At 44.9% G+C, this 15,463-nt stretch overlaps 2 protein-coding genes across 10 annotated transcripts in view; one reads left to right on the top strand and one right to left on the bottom strand.

The window, feature by feature from the left end:
- The window catches only part of IQCK (IQ motif containing K), a 132,107-nt gene extending 127,830 nt beyond the window's left edge, over positions 1–4,277 (bottom strand). For 4 of the 6 annotated variants that reach the window (XR_012035542.1, XR_012035541.1, XM_072835982.1 and 1 more), the window contains exon 1: positions 4,034–4,276. Coding sequence is in view for 3 of the 6 variants with exons in the window: in XM_072835982.1 (XP_072692083.1) it covers positions 4,034–4,220 (187 nt within the window). In the remaining 3 variants the exon portion in view is untranslated. Of the gene's footprint in view, positions 1–4,033 lie in introns of all 6 variants that reach the window. The other 2 variants (XR_012035543.1, XM_072835980.1) reach the window with 2 other exon arrangements.
- The window catches only part of KNOP1 (lysine rich nucleolar protein 1), a 33,428-nt gene continuing 21,971 nt past the window's right edge, over positions 4,007–15,463 (top strand). For 2 of the 4 annotated variants that reach the window (XR_012035540.1, XM_072835972.1), the window contains exons 1-3: positions 4,007–4,369; positions 7,393–8,309; positions 10,223–10,291. Coding sequence is in view for 3 of the 4 variants with exons in the window: in XM_072835972.1 (XP_072692073.1) it covers positions 7,395–8,309; positions 10,223–10,291 (984 nt within the window). In the remaining variant the exon portion in view is untranslated. Of the gene's footprint in view, positions 4,440–4,595; positions 5,487–7,392; positions 8,310–10,222; positions 10,292–15,463 lie in introns of those variants that run through there. The other 2 variants (XM_072835974.1, XM_072835975.1) reach the window with 2 other exon arrangements.

Here is a 15,463-nt window from a genome sequence, read left to right as displayed (position 1 = left end):
GGAGGGTAGAAACTTGGGACTAGTAGATGGGAGCAATGAAAGAAGGCCCTGAGGGATGTTGACAGATAGGCACTGTGAGAGCCCCCTGGTGTTATTTTTCTCCAGCTGTACTCAGCTGCTGCGCTATGGTTACAAGCGTTGATTCAGAGCTGGTCCATGTTGGTATCTGGCAGGTGGGATGGAAGAACTTGATTTTTTTTAAAGGATTTTATTTATTTATTCATGAGAGAGACAGAGAGAAGCAGAAACACAGGCAGAGGGAGAAGCAGGCTTCGTTCAGGGAGCCGGATGCAGGACTTGATCCCGGGACTCCAGGATCATGCCCAGGATCACGCCCAGGGCTGAAAGCAGGCACTAAACCGCTGAGCCACCCAGGCTGCCCAGAACTTGATTTTACAACAGCTTTAAGGGTTGAGGCTGCAGAGTATTTGGAGTAATGAGCCAATAGCAATAATGAGGATGTTGATGACAGTAATAACAGCAATATCAAAATAGAAGACTGTGAGCTCCCAATATTTTGACTCAGTCTTAGTTAAAACCATAGTTAAAAATCATGTCACAAGCAATAATAAGATTCAACTAGAAGCCTTGGCAGTAAAGATCTTTATTGATATGATACGAGTGCTTTTGAGGATACAAAGATCATAGGTAGTCATCACTGGAAAGATGAGAAAATTAGAAAACAATTACAAGTAAGTTGTCAAGTTATACATACACACACACACAGCATTAGCCACACAGTCTTAAAACAGATTATTTACCTATTCTGTATTTCTTCTTTCTGAAATTGAGTTTCTCACAAGTCTATTTGCCGTGATAATTTGTTTTTTTTTTAATAGCATTTGTACTTTTCTTTTTTAAGATTTTATGTATTTATTCATGACAGACACAAAGAGAGAGAGAGAGAGGCAGAGACACAGGCAGAGGGAGAAGCAGGCTCCACGCAGGGAGCCCGATGCAGGACTCCGGAGATCACAACATGAGCCGAAGGCAGACGCTTAACCACTGAGCCACCCAGGCATCACGGTAATTTGCTTTTTGAATGGAGATATACTAATAGGATGTAACACTTAACCTCACAGGATTACCACAAAGCCTGTTTTTCACTGAAGTTTGTTGTGAGGCACTAAATTTACTCACTACATGTTTGTTATAGAAAACTGCATGTTACAGTGTTTAAGAAATTTATCTGGGTTATAATAATCATGACAGTGCCTGAGTATATAATTCACCATCTTTGGCCTCATTAACTTCATGATGTAACTCTATCACTTTGTGAGTAGCATCAATTCACTTGCTTTTTAGAGAGCACCACTCTTCATCTTTGCTTTCTCCCTACAGGGCTATTTGACCAAAATAAATCTGATGACTTTAAAACACAATACAAACCATGTGCCGTTGTTAACAACAATGAACATTTATTGAGCTCTTTCTAAATGCCTCAAACTATGCTAATCACCTTCACATATAGTATCTTACTGGTCCTCACAACAGCCCTGTGAGGTAGGTAAGCAGTTTCCCTAACACACCAGTAATAAGCTATTACGAAGAGCTGTTTGGCTTGGAGAAGTCAAAAAGTCTTTCACTTTTTTCAGGAAAAGACAACCACAATTACCTTCAAATATGAGTGAATTCTTTATGGTAGAGTGATCAACGTGGGTCACAGCACCAAGGTGGTAAGGACCAAAGGGTAAAAACTAGAAGGATGACATTCAAGAATGAATTGATTCTTCTAAATATAATATGATGCTGGAAAAGGAATTCAAACACTGGATGGGAGGTGAAACAGCTGCTGAGGATTATTAATCAACTCGAGTCCACTATTCTCTTCTTCCTCCTCTGTATATTCCACTTCTCTCATATACTGGTGGATTCAGCCTTTTTCCCATTCAACAAACATTTACTGGCTTGGCTTGCACTATCCAATATGGCAGCCACTAGCCACAAGCGGCTATCTAAATTTGTTAAACATAAGTAAATAAAAAATTCGAGTCCCAAATTTGCACTAACCACATTAAAAAAAAAAAGATTTTATTTGAGAGAGACAGAGAGTACAAATAGAGGGAGAGGCAGGTTGCCCGATGAGTAGGAAGCTCAATGTAGGGCTCGATCCCAGACCCCAGGATTATGACCTGAGCCGAAGGCAGATGCTTAACTGACTGAGCCACACAGGTGCCTCACAGTAACCATACCTTAAGTACTCAATAACCATATGTGGCTAGTAGCTACCACATTTTTTTATATATATATAACTGACATAGCATTAAATTAGTTTCAGGTGTACACAACGTGATCAGTCAATAAAGCTACCATATGGACAGCCCTGGTGGCTCAGCAGTCTAGCGCCGCCTTCAGCCCAGGGTATGATCCTGGAGACCCAGAATCCAGTCCCATGTCGGGCTCCCTATATGGAGCCCGCTTCTTCCTCTGCCTGTGTCTCCTCCTCTCTCTCTCCCCTCTCTGTGTTATTTATTTATTTATTTATAAATAAATAAATAAATAAATAAATAAATAAAATCTTTTAAAAAAAAGTAAAGCTAACCATATTTGAAAGTTCTACTGGGCAATGCTGTTTCAGACAGCTGACATAATGAATAATCTTGAGTTCTTGACCTTGAAGAGCTTACAACCCAGGGTAGAAAAAACCCCCACCCAGTATTATTCTTAAAGAGCTAACACTGAACTCTTGCTGGAAATCAGGCAGTTTGCTAAGTACTTTCTGTGACTAGCTGCAATGCTCCTAACACCATAAGGCTGGTATCTCATTACTAGGCTCACTTTACAGGAAGGGCAATAACTTGTCCAACATATGTGAGGAGCACCGTAAAGCCTCACGACCAAAAGTATGCGCAGGGCCACAAAACAAGTTGAGCTAAACTCCATTTGAGGATTTTAAGGAAGATTGGAAGTGGAGAGGGATTAAAACAAGTCTATATAGACCATGTTTACTCAACATGTGGGCTATAAATGTCCACAATAGCCAAACTGTGGAAGGAGCCTCGGTGTCCCCGCAAAGATGAATGGATAACGATGTGGTCTATGTATACAATGGAATATTACTCAGCCATTAGAAACGACAAATACCCACCATTTGCTTCAACATGGATGGAACTGGAGGGTATTATGCTGAGTGAAATAAGTCAATCCGAGAAGGACGAACATTATATGGGCTCGTTCATTTGGGGAATATAAAAAATAGTGAAAGGGAATAAAGGGGAAAGGAGAAAAAATGAGTGGGAAATATCACAAAGGGAGACAGAACATGAGAGACTCCTAACTCTGGAAAACGAACTAGAGGTGGGGAAGGGGGGGTGGGCGGGGGGTGACTGGATGACGGGCGCTGAGGGGGGCACTTGATGGGATGAGCACTGGATGTTATTCTGTATGTTGGCAAATTGAACACCAAAAAATAAGTTTATATATATAAGAAAAAAACAAAAACATGTGGGCTATAGGCTGACTACATCGGAATTACCTAGGATGCTCGTTAAAACAGAAGATTCCCTGCACCTGATTATGGGATCTGTGGGCAGGAACTGGGAACCTTACGTTCTAATCAACCTCCCTCTCTCCGCCCCACCGATTCTTTCCTATTCACTAAATAAATGAGGTTTGGGAGCCACTGTCCACACCACTGGGTCCCCTGCCTTTTTTTTTTTTTAATCCTATTTATTCATGAGAGACACAGAGAGACAGAGACACAGGCAGAAGCAGGCTCCATGCAGGGTGTCTGACGTGGGACTCGATCCCGGGTCTCCGGGACCACGCCCCGGGCTGAAGGCAGATGCTCAACCGCTGAGCCACCCGGGCTGCCCTCCCCTGCCTTTAGCCTGACTGCGGGTCAAGGTGAGAGACTGTGCTGCGTAATCTCGGAGCCTCAGCTTCCCCGTCCGCGAAATGGAACGCACGGCGCGCCCGCAGCGCGGCTACCGAGAGGTCACGCACTTCAGGTGCCCGAAGCCAATTAGGCGCCCAGTCAACGCGGCCCCAGCCTGACGAGTCCCGCCCCTCTCTGCCGGCCGGGGCTGCCTACCCTCGCAGATCTGCTCCCACAGGCTCTTGCCCGGAGGCTCCACGCCCTGTGCCGGCGAGACAGGTAGCTCGGGGTACAGGGTGGACACGGTGGGCAATGGCGTCCGGGCGGTATCCGACGACTCTGTGGAGCCGGGAGGCTCGTCGCGCTGGGCGGTGCGACTGCTCACCGGAGCAGGTGCCGCCATAGCCGCGGCTTCCACAGCAACCGCCCTCCCGGCACGGCTACGACCCGGAAGGAGCCGGGCGTCCAGGGGGCCGGCCGGCGACTCGAGATTCACTTCCGGGTCGGGGCAGAGCTGGCTTTCACGTGGAGGCGGGGAAGATTGGCCTGCGGGTGAGTGCTGAGGAGCGGCCTCGGCGGGGCGGCGTGGGGTCTGAGACGTGCGCGGCGAGCCGAGGGAAAAGTGGGTGACCCCGTACCCCAAGTCCACACACACACACCCCACCCCAGTCGTATGTGCGCGCTCGCTCCGGCCTGGAAGTTCTCCCGCCTTGGAGCGGGGCCAGGATCCCGCGTAATCCCTCGTGTGTGTGTGTGTCCGCGCGCGCCCGCGGAAGCTTCGGTGCGGCGGCGCCTCTGAGGGGCCGTTCTCGCCTCCCGGCTCCCTCGCTGCCTGTGGGGTGTCGTTAGTTCCCTGGTGCGGAGCACAGGCTTCGACGTCCTCCGGGCTGGGTTCGAGTCCTCTCCGCCACTTGCTGGCTTTAGGACCCAAGACCAGGAAATTCCAAGTCTCGAAGCCCCGGCGACACGGAGATGGGGGTCTTCACGCCGGTCCTCAGTCCTCACGAGACGACCGCGAGATTTCAAAGGAGCTTTTGGAGAAAGCGTTCGCTTTCGCTGGAGACAGACGCCCTGTGAGGGTCTTTCCTCTTGGAGCGACTGTATCTGGGGTCGCAGGGTTGAAGAGGAGGGTCTTCGGTGCTAAAGAGGGAGGAAGCTCCGGTGATGATGAACGGCCCGAAAGGGGTGTAAATTGACTAGTCTCCCTTTCATTTCTTTGTTCTAAGAAGATCGCTTGATCACTCCTCTCCCTGTCTCCCCCCCCCCCCTCCCCCCCCCCCGCATCCTAGGCTATCTCGACTCCACCCCTGTCCGTGTTTACACCTTCTTCTTTCCTTCATAGGTCCGTCTTTCTCCCACTTCCCTAAGGTCTTGTCTTAGGATCCTTCTGTTTGAAGATTAGTTACCATCCATATATTGATAAGTATTTGTTACCCATGTCAGCCCAGTCCACCCCTGCGCCTCAGACCCACATACCCACCGGTCCGCTTGGATATCTCAAGGCATCCATGCAAACCAGTCGGTCTCCTGCAGCCCGTGTTTTTTTTTTCTGCCTACCTTCAGTTTTTGTTTTTGTTTTGTTTTGTTTTGTTTTTTTGTTTTTTCTTCAGGGATTAACACCATCGTCCTAAGTTGGAAACTTTTGTTCTAGGAACTTTCCAGACAACTGGTAGGCCAAGATTAGATTCATTACCCTGACCTCACCACTAACCTTGCTTTTATCACTTGTGTTTTCATTGTTACATCTCTTTTCCTCCTACACCTGCTTTTTTTTTTTTTAATTTTTTTTTATTTATTCATGAGAAACACAGAGGGACGGGGAGGCAGAGACACAGGCAGAGGGAGCAGGCTCCATGCAAGGAGCCCAACGTGAGACTTGATCCCGGGACTCCAGGATCATGCTCTGGGCGGAAGGCGGCACTAAACCGCTGAGCCACCCGGGCTGCCCTCTACACCTGCTTCTTGATAGCAGATGTTTTATCTTGTTTATCTCTATCTCTGGCATTCATTCATTTAATTAGTATTTATTGAACATCTGTTGTGTGTCAGGTACAGAGCTAGGCTTTCGGAATACAGAAGACAGTACAAGAGTGAATTGAGACTGTGTACCCCTGACTTTCCAGGTGCTCCTTTTCTTTTTTTAATGATTTTATTTATTTATTCATGAGAGAGACGGAGACAGAGAAGCAGGTTCCTCACAGGGAGTCTGATATGGGATTTGCTCCCCATACCAGGATCATGCCCTGAGCTGAAGGCAGACGCTCAACTGCTGAGCCACCCAGGCATCCTGATTCCCGGTGCTTCAGGTGTGGGTTATAAATGATCTTGAGCAATAGCTTAGTTCTGGCCTGGTGGTGTGAAGCTGCTATTGGTGAGCTAGGTCTGATGTGGCTCCCCACGGCTCTGAAGCTGAAGAGAGCTTCAGGATGGAGAAGTTCATGACCTTTCTTTCCCACTATCCATACCTCCTGCGAAGGGTATATTTTGTTTCTGGATTCCCTGGGTATCTTCATGTCACCTAGTCCAGGGAGCAGCAGGACTAGGGTAGTGACTGGAGAGATGTGGCCCAGCTAGAAGTTAAAATATACCTGAGGGCACCAGCCCCTTCCCACACTTGCCTGTATGACATTTTGCACCCCCCCCCCCAATTTTGGCATTGTAGGTTGCTCTGTGTCATCTCCAATGGTTAAATATTGTTAATTAATTTGAAAATTTAAAAACAGTGAAGCAGGCAGGATGTGGTCCCCCAACACCTTCCCTTTTCCTGCCAGTACTTGATCTGGCTCAGTCCATCTTTATGGATAGGGAAACTGAGGCCTAGAGGAACTAACACTATACAGCAAGAGGGTGTCAGTCACCATTTGAACCCGGGTCTTGTCAGCCCTAGCTTTCATCATATCATGTTGCTGTTCTTATTACTAGCCACATGGGAAGGTAATTAGAAGGGTTAAGTCACCCAAGGGTGCCGGTGGGGCGAATCAATTTCCAGACACAAAGGAAAAGAGATACTTAGATGAACCAAAGTAAGGCGTTGATTGTGCCATAGTTATTGCCTCTAGTGGGAATAGGCAGGAAGAGTTGACCTCAGAATTTCTGTCCCCTTCATTCAGTGAAAGGTAAACCCCTGAGGGATAGCACCTGATCTGCCTGATTTGATTGCGCTTGTATCCTTAGAGGCTGGCAAAGGGTAGGCAGTGGGAAAATTTGTTGAATGGGTGTGTAGGCTCAGAGATTTAAGGAAGGAGTTGGGAAAGGGAATCACTTTCCACGGATTATTGTATGTTCTTTCCAACAGCCCTTTGAGAAAGAGGTGTTATTTCCCCCCATTTCCAGATGGGGAAATGATTAGCTTAAGGTGAGGGAGCAGTTTCAATTTGAACTTGGCGCTGTCTGAATTTACATTTCATTCACCTTCTTTGATCACATTTTCCTTTGTTCCAAAGGAGTCACGCCCATTTTCTTACTCCCTAGCATTTCAGACTAGTCACTCACAAGTGTGGCTCTTGGCACTACCTGGCTGAATTGTACACAGAGTGGTTTGGTACAGAGATAATTTGTACCATTTTTCTTTTCAGAAATGATCACCAAAACCCACAAAGGAGACCTGGGCCTTGGGCTCCCAGAGAAAAAGAAGAAAAAGAAGAAGGTGGTCAAAGAACCAGAGACTCAATACTCAGTTTTAAACAGTGATGCTTATTTCAGTGAGATCTGTTCCACAAGAGCCACATCCCCTTCGAAGAGTGTGGTCCTAGAGCAGGCATCTGAGATGCCTCTAATGAAGAAAAAGAAGAAAAAGAAGGGCCACAGCACCCTCTGTGAGGAGTGCCTAGAACCTGAGACTGTGTTACGTGCTGGATGGACAGGGAAGTTGTCCAGCTCTAGGAAGCAGGCTCTTGGTTCATCTGAATTTCAAGGTGGGGAGAAGAAAAAGAAGAGAAAGTCCTTACGGCCTCTGGCCATGTCCCCTGCCTCAAGAGTGAAGATCTCCCCAGACCCCAAAGAGGATGAGGAGGTGACCAGAGTTGGCAAGAAACCCAAAAAGCACAAGAAGGAGAAAAAGACCCAGGAGGCTACAGCCTCCTCAGCCAAGGACCCTTGGTTCTATGAGTCTGGGGATGCTCTATACACTTGTTCAGTGGGGAAGGATGGCGAGGAGCAGGCAACCTCAGGGCAGAAACGAAAGCAGGGGAGCCCCAGAGAATGCAATGTGAAGATGAAGAAGAAAAAGAAAATCCACCAGAAGGGAGATACTTCTCTAGGGCACCTTGAGTGCTCCAAGTCTGTAGAGAGAAGCCCTAGGAAAGGAAGTAAGAAGCTAGTCAAAATTGAGGCTCCAGAATATATCCCAATAGGACATAACCCCAAAACCCCTGCAAAGAAGAAAATGAAGTCCAAGAAAAAGACAGAGCAGCCAGGGATTGAGGAACCAGCTTTGAAGAGGAATAAAAAGAAGGGGAAAGAGAGCAGAGTAGCAGGAGAATCTTGGGAAGAGGTAAGCTTTTCTTCAGAATTAGACTCTACTGTGGGAGAAATAAGGGTAGAAGTTGAGAGTGTGAGACGCTCAACTTTGTACCTGGCAGAACCGTGATTAAACTGACTTTAGCCAGAAAAGAGATTTGAGACATGTAACTGGAAAGGTTAAAAGATATTTAGCTTCAGGTATGGCTAGATCCAGGTGCTCATGCAGTACCCTCAATAATAAAAGTATCCCTTGTTATTGAAACTCAACCCAAGTTCTCACTATCTTCACTCAAGATCTAAATGAATTGGAATAAATTTTTCAAATGAATCTCTCACTTTCTGAACTCTTGGTCACTTGCTGTCCAAAATTCAAGAACCAAATAGTTTGAGATAACATGGTCCATAGCTCTCTGAGCTCTTTTTCTGTGGTCAGTGTACGTGAATTAGAGATCAAATAGATTTGGATAGTAGGAGATGCCTATGTGGCTTTCCCCAGCTCTAAGCTTCATATGTTTTTTAATTGGTTTTGGTCCCAAACACGTACCTCCTACCTCCTACCCCACAGCAAGATGGTCTCAGCAGCTCCAGGATTTCATCCTAGTAGTTAGGCTGTCTTCAAAGTGAGAGAGATAGCTCCTCTGAAATGATTATGGGAAAAGTCTCAAGGCTGCTCTCAGATCGATTGGATCACACAAACCAGAAACCCTGATCTGAAGCCAGTGGGGAGGGGCGTGGGGTATCATTCCCACCTGAACCCTACTGAAGTTGGGGAAAAGACAATTTCTAGGAGGAAGACCTATCTCTGATGAAGACAGCAGAGATCCACTGTCTACATCCTGACAAGCTTCCTTGAGTGGGGGAGGGAAGGAAGGAGATGAGCACTTGGACTCCACAGGCCCATAGCCTCCCCTGTCTATGCCAGGGCCACACCTCCATTCCTGTCTTTGGGGTGTGTGCGTAGATGTGCAGGGGGTAATGAGATAGTACATGTCCTATTCCAAGGAGATGTCTGGCCTGTTGAAGTGGTTGGATGCTTAACTGAGCCACCCAGGCGCCCCAAGATTTTATTTTATTTTAAGATTTTATTTATTTATTCATGATAGACATAGAGAGATTGGCAGAGGGAGAAGCAGGCTCTGTGCCAGGAGCCTGATGCGGGACTGGATCCTGGGACTCCAGGACCACGCCCTGGGCCAAAGGCAGGTGCCGAACTGCTGAGCCACCCAGGGATCCCCCCAATATTTTATTTTTAAGTAATCTCTGTATTCAGTGCGGGGCTGGAACCTACGACCCCAAGATCAAGAGTCTACCAACTTAGCCAGTTGCTCCTCCATAAGCTCACCTGAGCTGCTGTGCATAATGGAGCAGGGTTGGGGGGTGAGGAAGCAGGTGTTAGAGACTATTGTGGTTGATCAGGCAGGAGAGAAGGCACTGACTAGGAATAAGGTGGGGTTTAAGGGGCCAGTGTAGAGAGAACTGGGTATGGGTTTGCTTGCAGGGTCTCCCTCCCCTCCCAAACCCCCGGTTAGGGCCTTGAGCCCACCTGTCCCTTGTCACTCCCCACCCCCTCATTAGCAGAACGCTTGGTTGCAGTTTGGTGCCATGGAAGGTAAGATGATGTCTGTGGCACCAAGCCTAAGTCAGGTGACTTGCATTAGTGTCAGCCCTGTCCCTGAGCTGAGGGGCGACTTCATGATGGTCCCTTCACCTCTCTGAGCCTTCATTTCTTCATATGTCAGATGGGTCAGTGCCATTGTTTTGAGGGGAGAATCGGTGAGCATCTTCTCCATGATTCCGCAAGAGGATTTCAGAAGTTCTGTGGGTGACAGGGGTTGAGGTGGTGCTGCGGTCTTGGGTCTTTTCTGGACTTTCACTGGGCTGCTGGGCTGCTGGAACAGAAGCCACCATATGCTTGACTCTTATTCCCTTTGCCCTTTTGTGCAGGAGCCTGACACAGACTTAGAGGTGGTGTTGGAAAAGAAAGGCAACATGGATGAGGCGCACATAGACCAGGTATGGCCCAGGTCCTTGTCCCCCTCCCATGTGTCTTGCCACCTGCCACGCACACATTTGTCTCCTACAGGGCAATAAGATCCTGGTCCCAGAGATGTTAGGGACCCCAAAAGCTCCCAGCTAGCCTCTGGCACAACTCCAGCAGCAGGGAATTTGTGGCCTCCCCTACTTTATGCTGGGAAACCCCTTCACTACCGTAGCTTTGACTGAGGGCCCATCTGGTTATTCAGAATCCCAGGCTGAGGCTCTCCTCCTTATAACTGCTGCAGGGGAAGATGGGAGTGTGACCCCAGGAACTGCAACCAAGGCAGGGAACATGTGCTCACCCAGGCCCATGCATTGCCATCTCCTGACCTCGATTCAGGAGTGTTTAGAGAGGTTACTCTGTTGTGGATCAACTTCTGCTTCTGTCATGCCCAGACCCATGGGTAGATCCATTCTATATTGGAGTACGACTTTCTGGAATTGGGGTAATTGTTTGGTCCTGGACCAAATGAGGCCTGGCAGGATAGGGGGGTAGCAGCATAGGCAAGGCAGTGGCTTTGGACCATTACTGACGAGGTGAACTTGGGCAGTCACTAACCTCACTGACCCTCCTATAGGTGGCTACAAAGACCAAACAAATTTGTGTTTGTGAGGCATTCAGCAGGGGTCTGTCTTATATCTGTGTTTAATAAGCGGCAGCCATTACCTTACCACATTCTTTTGTTTTGTCAACAAGTAATTTCTTGAGAGAAGCAATAGGATGTGATGCAGAGATGACCCCTATCCCATGACCCTTATACTCCAGGAGAGAAAGAAACCAGAGACTACTAGCAAATGAGCTGAGTATAAAGAGGTCTGTAAGATGCCACGGAAGTTCCAAACCTAATACCTTTGGGGCACTGGGGAACTCTCCCTGAAGGTGGTGCGTCAAAGTGGGGCCAAGGAGATCTAGGAGATAATGCTGACCGCACAGTCCAGGGCCTGGCACAAAGCACAGGCCCCTCAGAATGGGAGCTCCCCAGCCTTTTTCAGGTCATAGTCACATTGCCCCGGTCAGGGCCAACAGTAATGAGCCAGGCAACCACACGGAGGGGAAAGAGGTGGGGCTCTGACCTGTCTAGGAACTTCTAGACAATTCCTTTCCCAGGTATCCTCAGCCACTCAGGATGCAGCAAGTTGCTGGAACTTTGAAAGTTCCTATGCTTGTGTACGTCGTATCAGCAAGGCTTTTACTTCTTAGTTGTGCCTGCTGATGACTTTACTATTTTTAAGAATACTTTTAACCATTTTGGGTGACACATTACCTCAGTGTAAGTGAAGCTTTTTGTCTTCTCCTGTTTTTCCCATAAGTGGTAAAAGTTTACTGCATTAAAAAATTGCAACCTGAAAAAAAGGCAACCTGAAATCCTACCATGTAATAATAATCATTAACTCTTTGTTATATTCTTCCAGATTTTTCCTTTGTAACTGTATATGTGTGATTTTAAAGCACTGTGCAATCATGCCGTGTATACTGTTCTTTTAACTTTTATCGTTTAACTGGTGAATTGCTTTTCAATTTGGTATATGCACATCTGTGTCATTCCACATGTGGAGCATGGTTCCACTATAGGAATATATCATCATTTTTCTCTCACTTTTACAACCATCACTTTGTTTTATGTCATTTTGAACGTGTATAAAATAATCACCTTGACTAATAGTCGGTAGCAGATTAAAAGGGAGGAGTGGGCTCCTGGGTGGCTCAGTCGGTTGAGTGTCCGACTTTTGATTTCAGGTCATGATATCAGTTGTGAGTTTGAGCCCCAGGTTGGGCTCTATGGTGGGTGTGGAGCCTGCTTGAGATTCTCTCCCCTCCCAACTCCACCCCTATCCCAGCCCCATGCCCCACACTCGCAAGTGCTCACTCTCTCATTCTATTAAAAAAAAAAAGGGAGGAAGAAAGGCCACGAATTGGGGCAGCCAGTTCGTTATACCTGAGCCCTTAGAAGAGAGGACAAGGCTCTGGAAACTTTTTTTTAATTGAAGTATAAAATTAATATTGAAGTACAACGTTATGTTAGTTTTAGGTGTACAACCTAGTGATCCAGTAATTACATATTTTATGGAATGCTCATCACAGTAAGTGTAGTTAACTTCTGTCACCATACAAAGCTATTACAGTATTACTCTGTTCCCTATGCTGTACTTTACATGCCTGTGACTTATTTATAGCTAGAATTTTGTAACTCTCAATCTCTTTGACCTGTTTCACCAGTCTTCCTATACTTCTCCATCTGGCAACCATTAGTTTTCTATGAGTCATTTCTGTTTTGTTTTGTTTTGTTTTGTCTCATTTTGTCTTAATTGTTTCACTTAATACATTGTAGGTCCATCCACATTGTGGCAAATGGCAAGATTTCATTCTTTTTTGTGACTGATATTCCACAGTGCTGTGCATGTGTGTGCGCACGCACATTTGCGCCTACCCATGTACACCACATCTTTTTGCATTCATCTATCAGTGAACACTTAGGATGTGTCTGTATCTTGGCTATGGTAAATAATGGTGGGATAAACATAGGGGTACATATATCTTTCCAAATTAGTGTTTTCCTTTTCTTTGGGTAAACATCCAAAGTAGAATTACTGGCTTGTATGGTATTTCTATTTTTAATTTTTGAGGAAATTCTATACTGTTTTTTATGGTGGTTGCACCAGTTTACATTCACACCAACAGTGTGCAAGAGTTTCCTTTTCTCTGCATCCTTGCCAATACTTGTTATTTCCTGTTGTTTTAATATTAGCCATTTTGACTGATGTGATGTCTCATTGTGGTGTTGATTTGCATTTTTCTGATAATAAATGAGGTTGAACATTTGTTCATATGTCTGTTGGCTATTCATATGTCTTTGGAAAAGCATTCAGGTCCTCTGCCCATTTAAAATTTTTTTTTAGTGTTGTAGGAGTTCTTTATGTATTTTGGATATTAACCCTTTATTGAATATATTATTTGTAAATAAGTTGATCCTTGAATAACATGGGTTTGAATGGCAAAAGTACTTGGATTTTTTTTTTTATACAATACTGTAAATGTATTTTTTCTTAAGATTTTCTTAACATTTTTAGCTTTATTGTAAGAATACAGTATTATATATATATATATGATGGAAAATCTGTGTTAATCAATTGTTATATTATTGGTAAGGCTTCCAGTCAGCAGTAGGCTACTAATAGTTACATTTTAAGGGAGTTAAAAGTTATAGGTGGATTTTCAACTCTGGGGATCCGTGCTCCAACCCCCCACTTGTTCAAGGGTCAGCTGTATCTTCATCCATTCAGTAGGTTGCCCTTTCATTTTGTTATGATTTCCTTTGCTGGTCAAAAGCCTTTTAGTTTGATGTTACCCTTATCTGAGGAGACAAATCCAGAAAAATATTGCTAAGACTGATGTCCAAGTATGTATGCCTATATTTTTTCCTTTTTAAAAAACATTTATTTATTTGAGAGAAGAAGAGAGAGCAGGGGAAGGGGCAGAGAGAGAGAGAAGCAGGTTCTCCACCGAGCAGGGAGCCCAACTTGGGGCTCAGGCCCAGGACCCCAGGATCATGATTTGAGCTGAAGACAGGTGCTTAAGTGACTGAGCCACCCAGATGCTCTGCCTGTGTTTTCTTATAGGACTCTTATGATTTCAGGTCTCACGTATAAGTCTTGAGTCGATTTTGAGTTTATTTTTGTGTGGTATAAGCAAGTGGTCCAATTCCATCCTTTTGGTATAGCTGTCCAGTTTTCCCAATACCTATTAAAGAGACTATCTTTCCCCTATTGTATATCCTTGGATCCTTTGTTATAGATCCATTGACCATAGAAATGTGGGTTTTTTTCTGGGCTGTGTTTTCTTCCATTAATCTGCCTAAATGTATCTGCTTTTGTGCCAGTACCATTCTATTTTGATTACTGCTGCTTTGTAGTACAGTTTGTGCTACTTCCAGCTTTGTTTTTGTGTCCCAAGATTGCTTTGGCTATTTGGGGTCATTTGTGGTTCCAAATTTTAAGATTGTTTCTTCCAGTTCTGTGGAAAATGCTGTTGGTATTTTGGTAGGGACTGCATTGAACCTGTAGATTACTTTGAGTACTATGGACATTTTAGGAATATTAATTCTTCTAGACTATGAGCACGGTGTATCCTTCCATTTATTTATGTCATCTTCAGTTTCTTTCATCAGTGTCTTACAATTTTCCATGGTTAAATTCATTCTTGCGTATTTTATTCTTTTTGATGCAGCTGTAAATGGGAGTGTTTTCTTTCTTTTTTTTCTCTCTTTCTCTCTCTTTTTTTAAGAGATCTTGTGGGGTTGGGGGTGGGGGTGGGCAGATCTCTCCCTTTGGAAAGCAAGAATCTTAAACAGATGATCTCACGACCTGAGATCATGACCTGAGTTGAAGTCAAGAGTTGGACACTTAACCAATCTGCTGAGCCATGCAAGTGCCCTGAGAATGTTTTCTTAATTTCTCTTTTTGATAGTTCATTATTAGTGTATAGAAATGCAACAGATTCCTATATATTTACTTTATATCCTGCAACTTATACTGAATTCATTTTTTAGTGGTAATCGTTTTTTTGGTGGAGTCTTCAGGGTTTTCTACATAGAATATCACTTTATCTGCAAGTAGTGACAGTTGTACTTTCCAACTTGGGTCCCTTTTGTTTCTTTTTTTTATGTGTTGTGGCAGAGACTTCAGTGCTGTGTTGAATAAAAGTGATGAGAGTAGACATTCTCGTTTTGTTTCTAATCCTAGAGGAAAAGCTTGTAGCCTTTTGCCATTGAGTATGATGCTAACTATGCTTTTTCATATATAGCCTTTATTACATTGAGGTACGTTCCCTTGATACCCACTTTGTTGACAGTTGTTAGTGTGAATGATGCTGAATTTTGTCAGATGCTTTTTCTGCATGTATTGAGATGAATATGATTTTTATTCATTTTGTTAATGTTGATTGATTTACAGATACTAAACCATCCTTGCATCCCTGAAATAAATCCTACTTGATTGTGGTGAATGATCCTTTTAATGTGTTGCTGAATTCAGTTTGCTAACATTCTGATGAGGACTTTTGCATCTATGTTCACCAGGAATATTGGTCCTGGAAGCTTTTATATCAAACAGCAGGGTCATTTAGTCCATTGATGATAGCCTTGAGCCATG

This window comes from Canis lupus, chromosome 8, assembly GCF_048164855.1.
Source record: "Canis lupus baileyi chromosome 8, mCanLup2.hap1, whole genome shotgun sequence".
NCBI lineage: Eukaryota > Metazoa > Chordata > Mammalia > Carnivora > Canidae > Canis > Canis lupus.
This window is presented reverse-complemented; position numbering and strand designations above follow the sequence as displayed.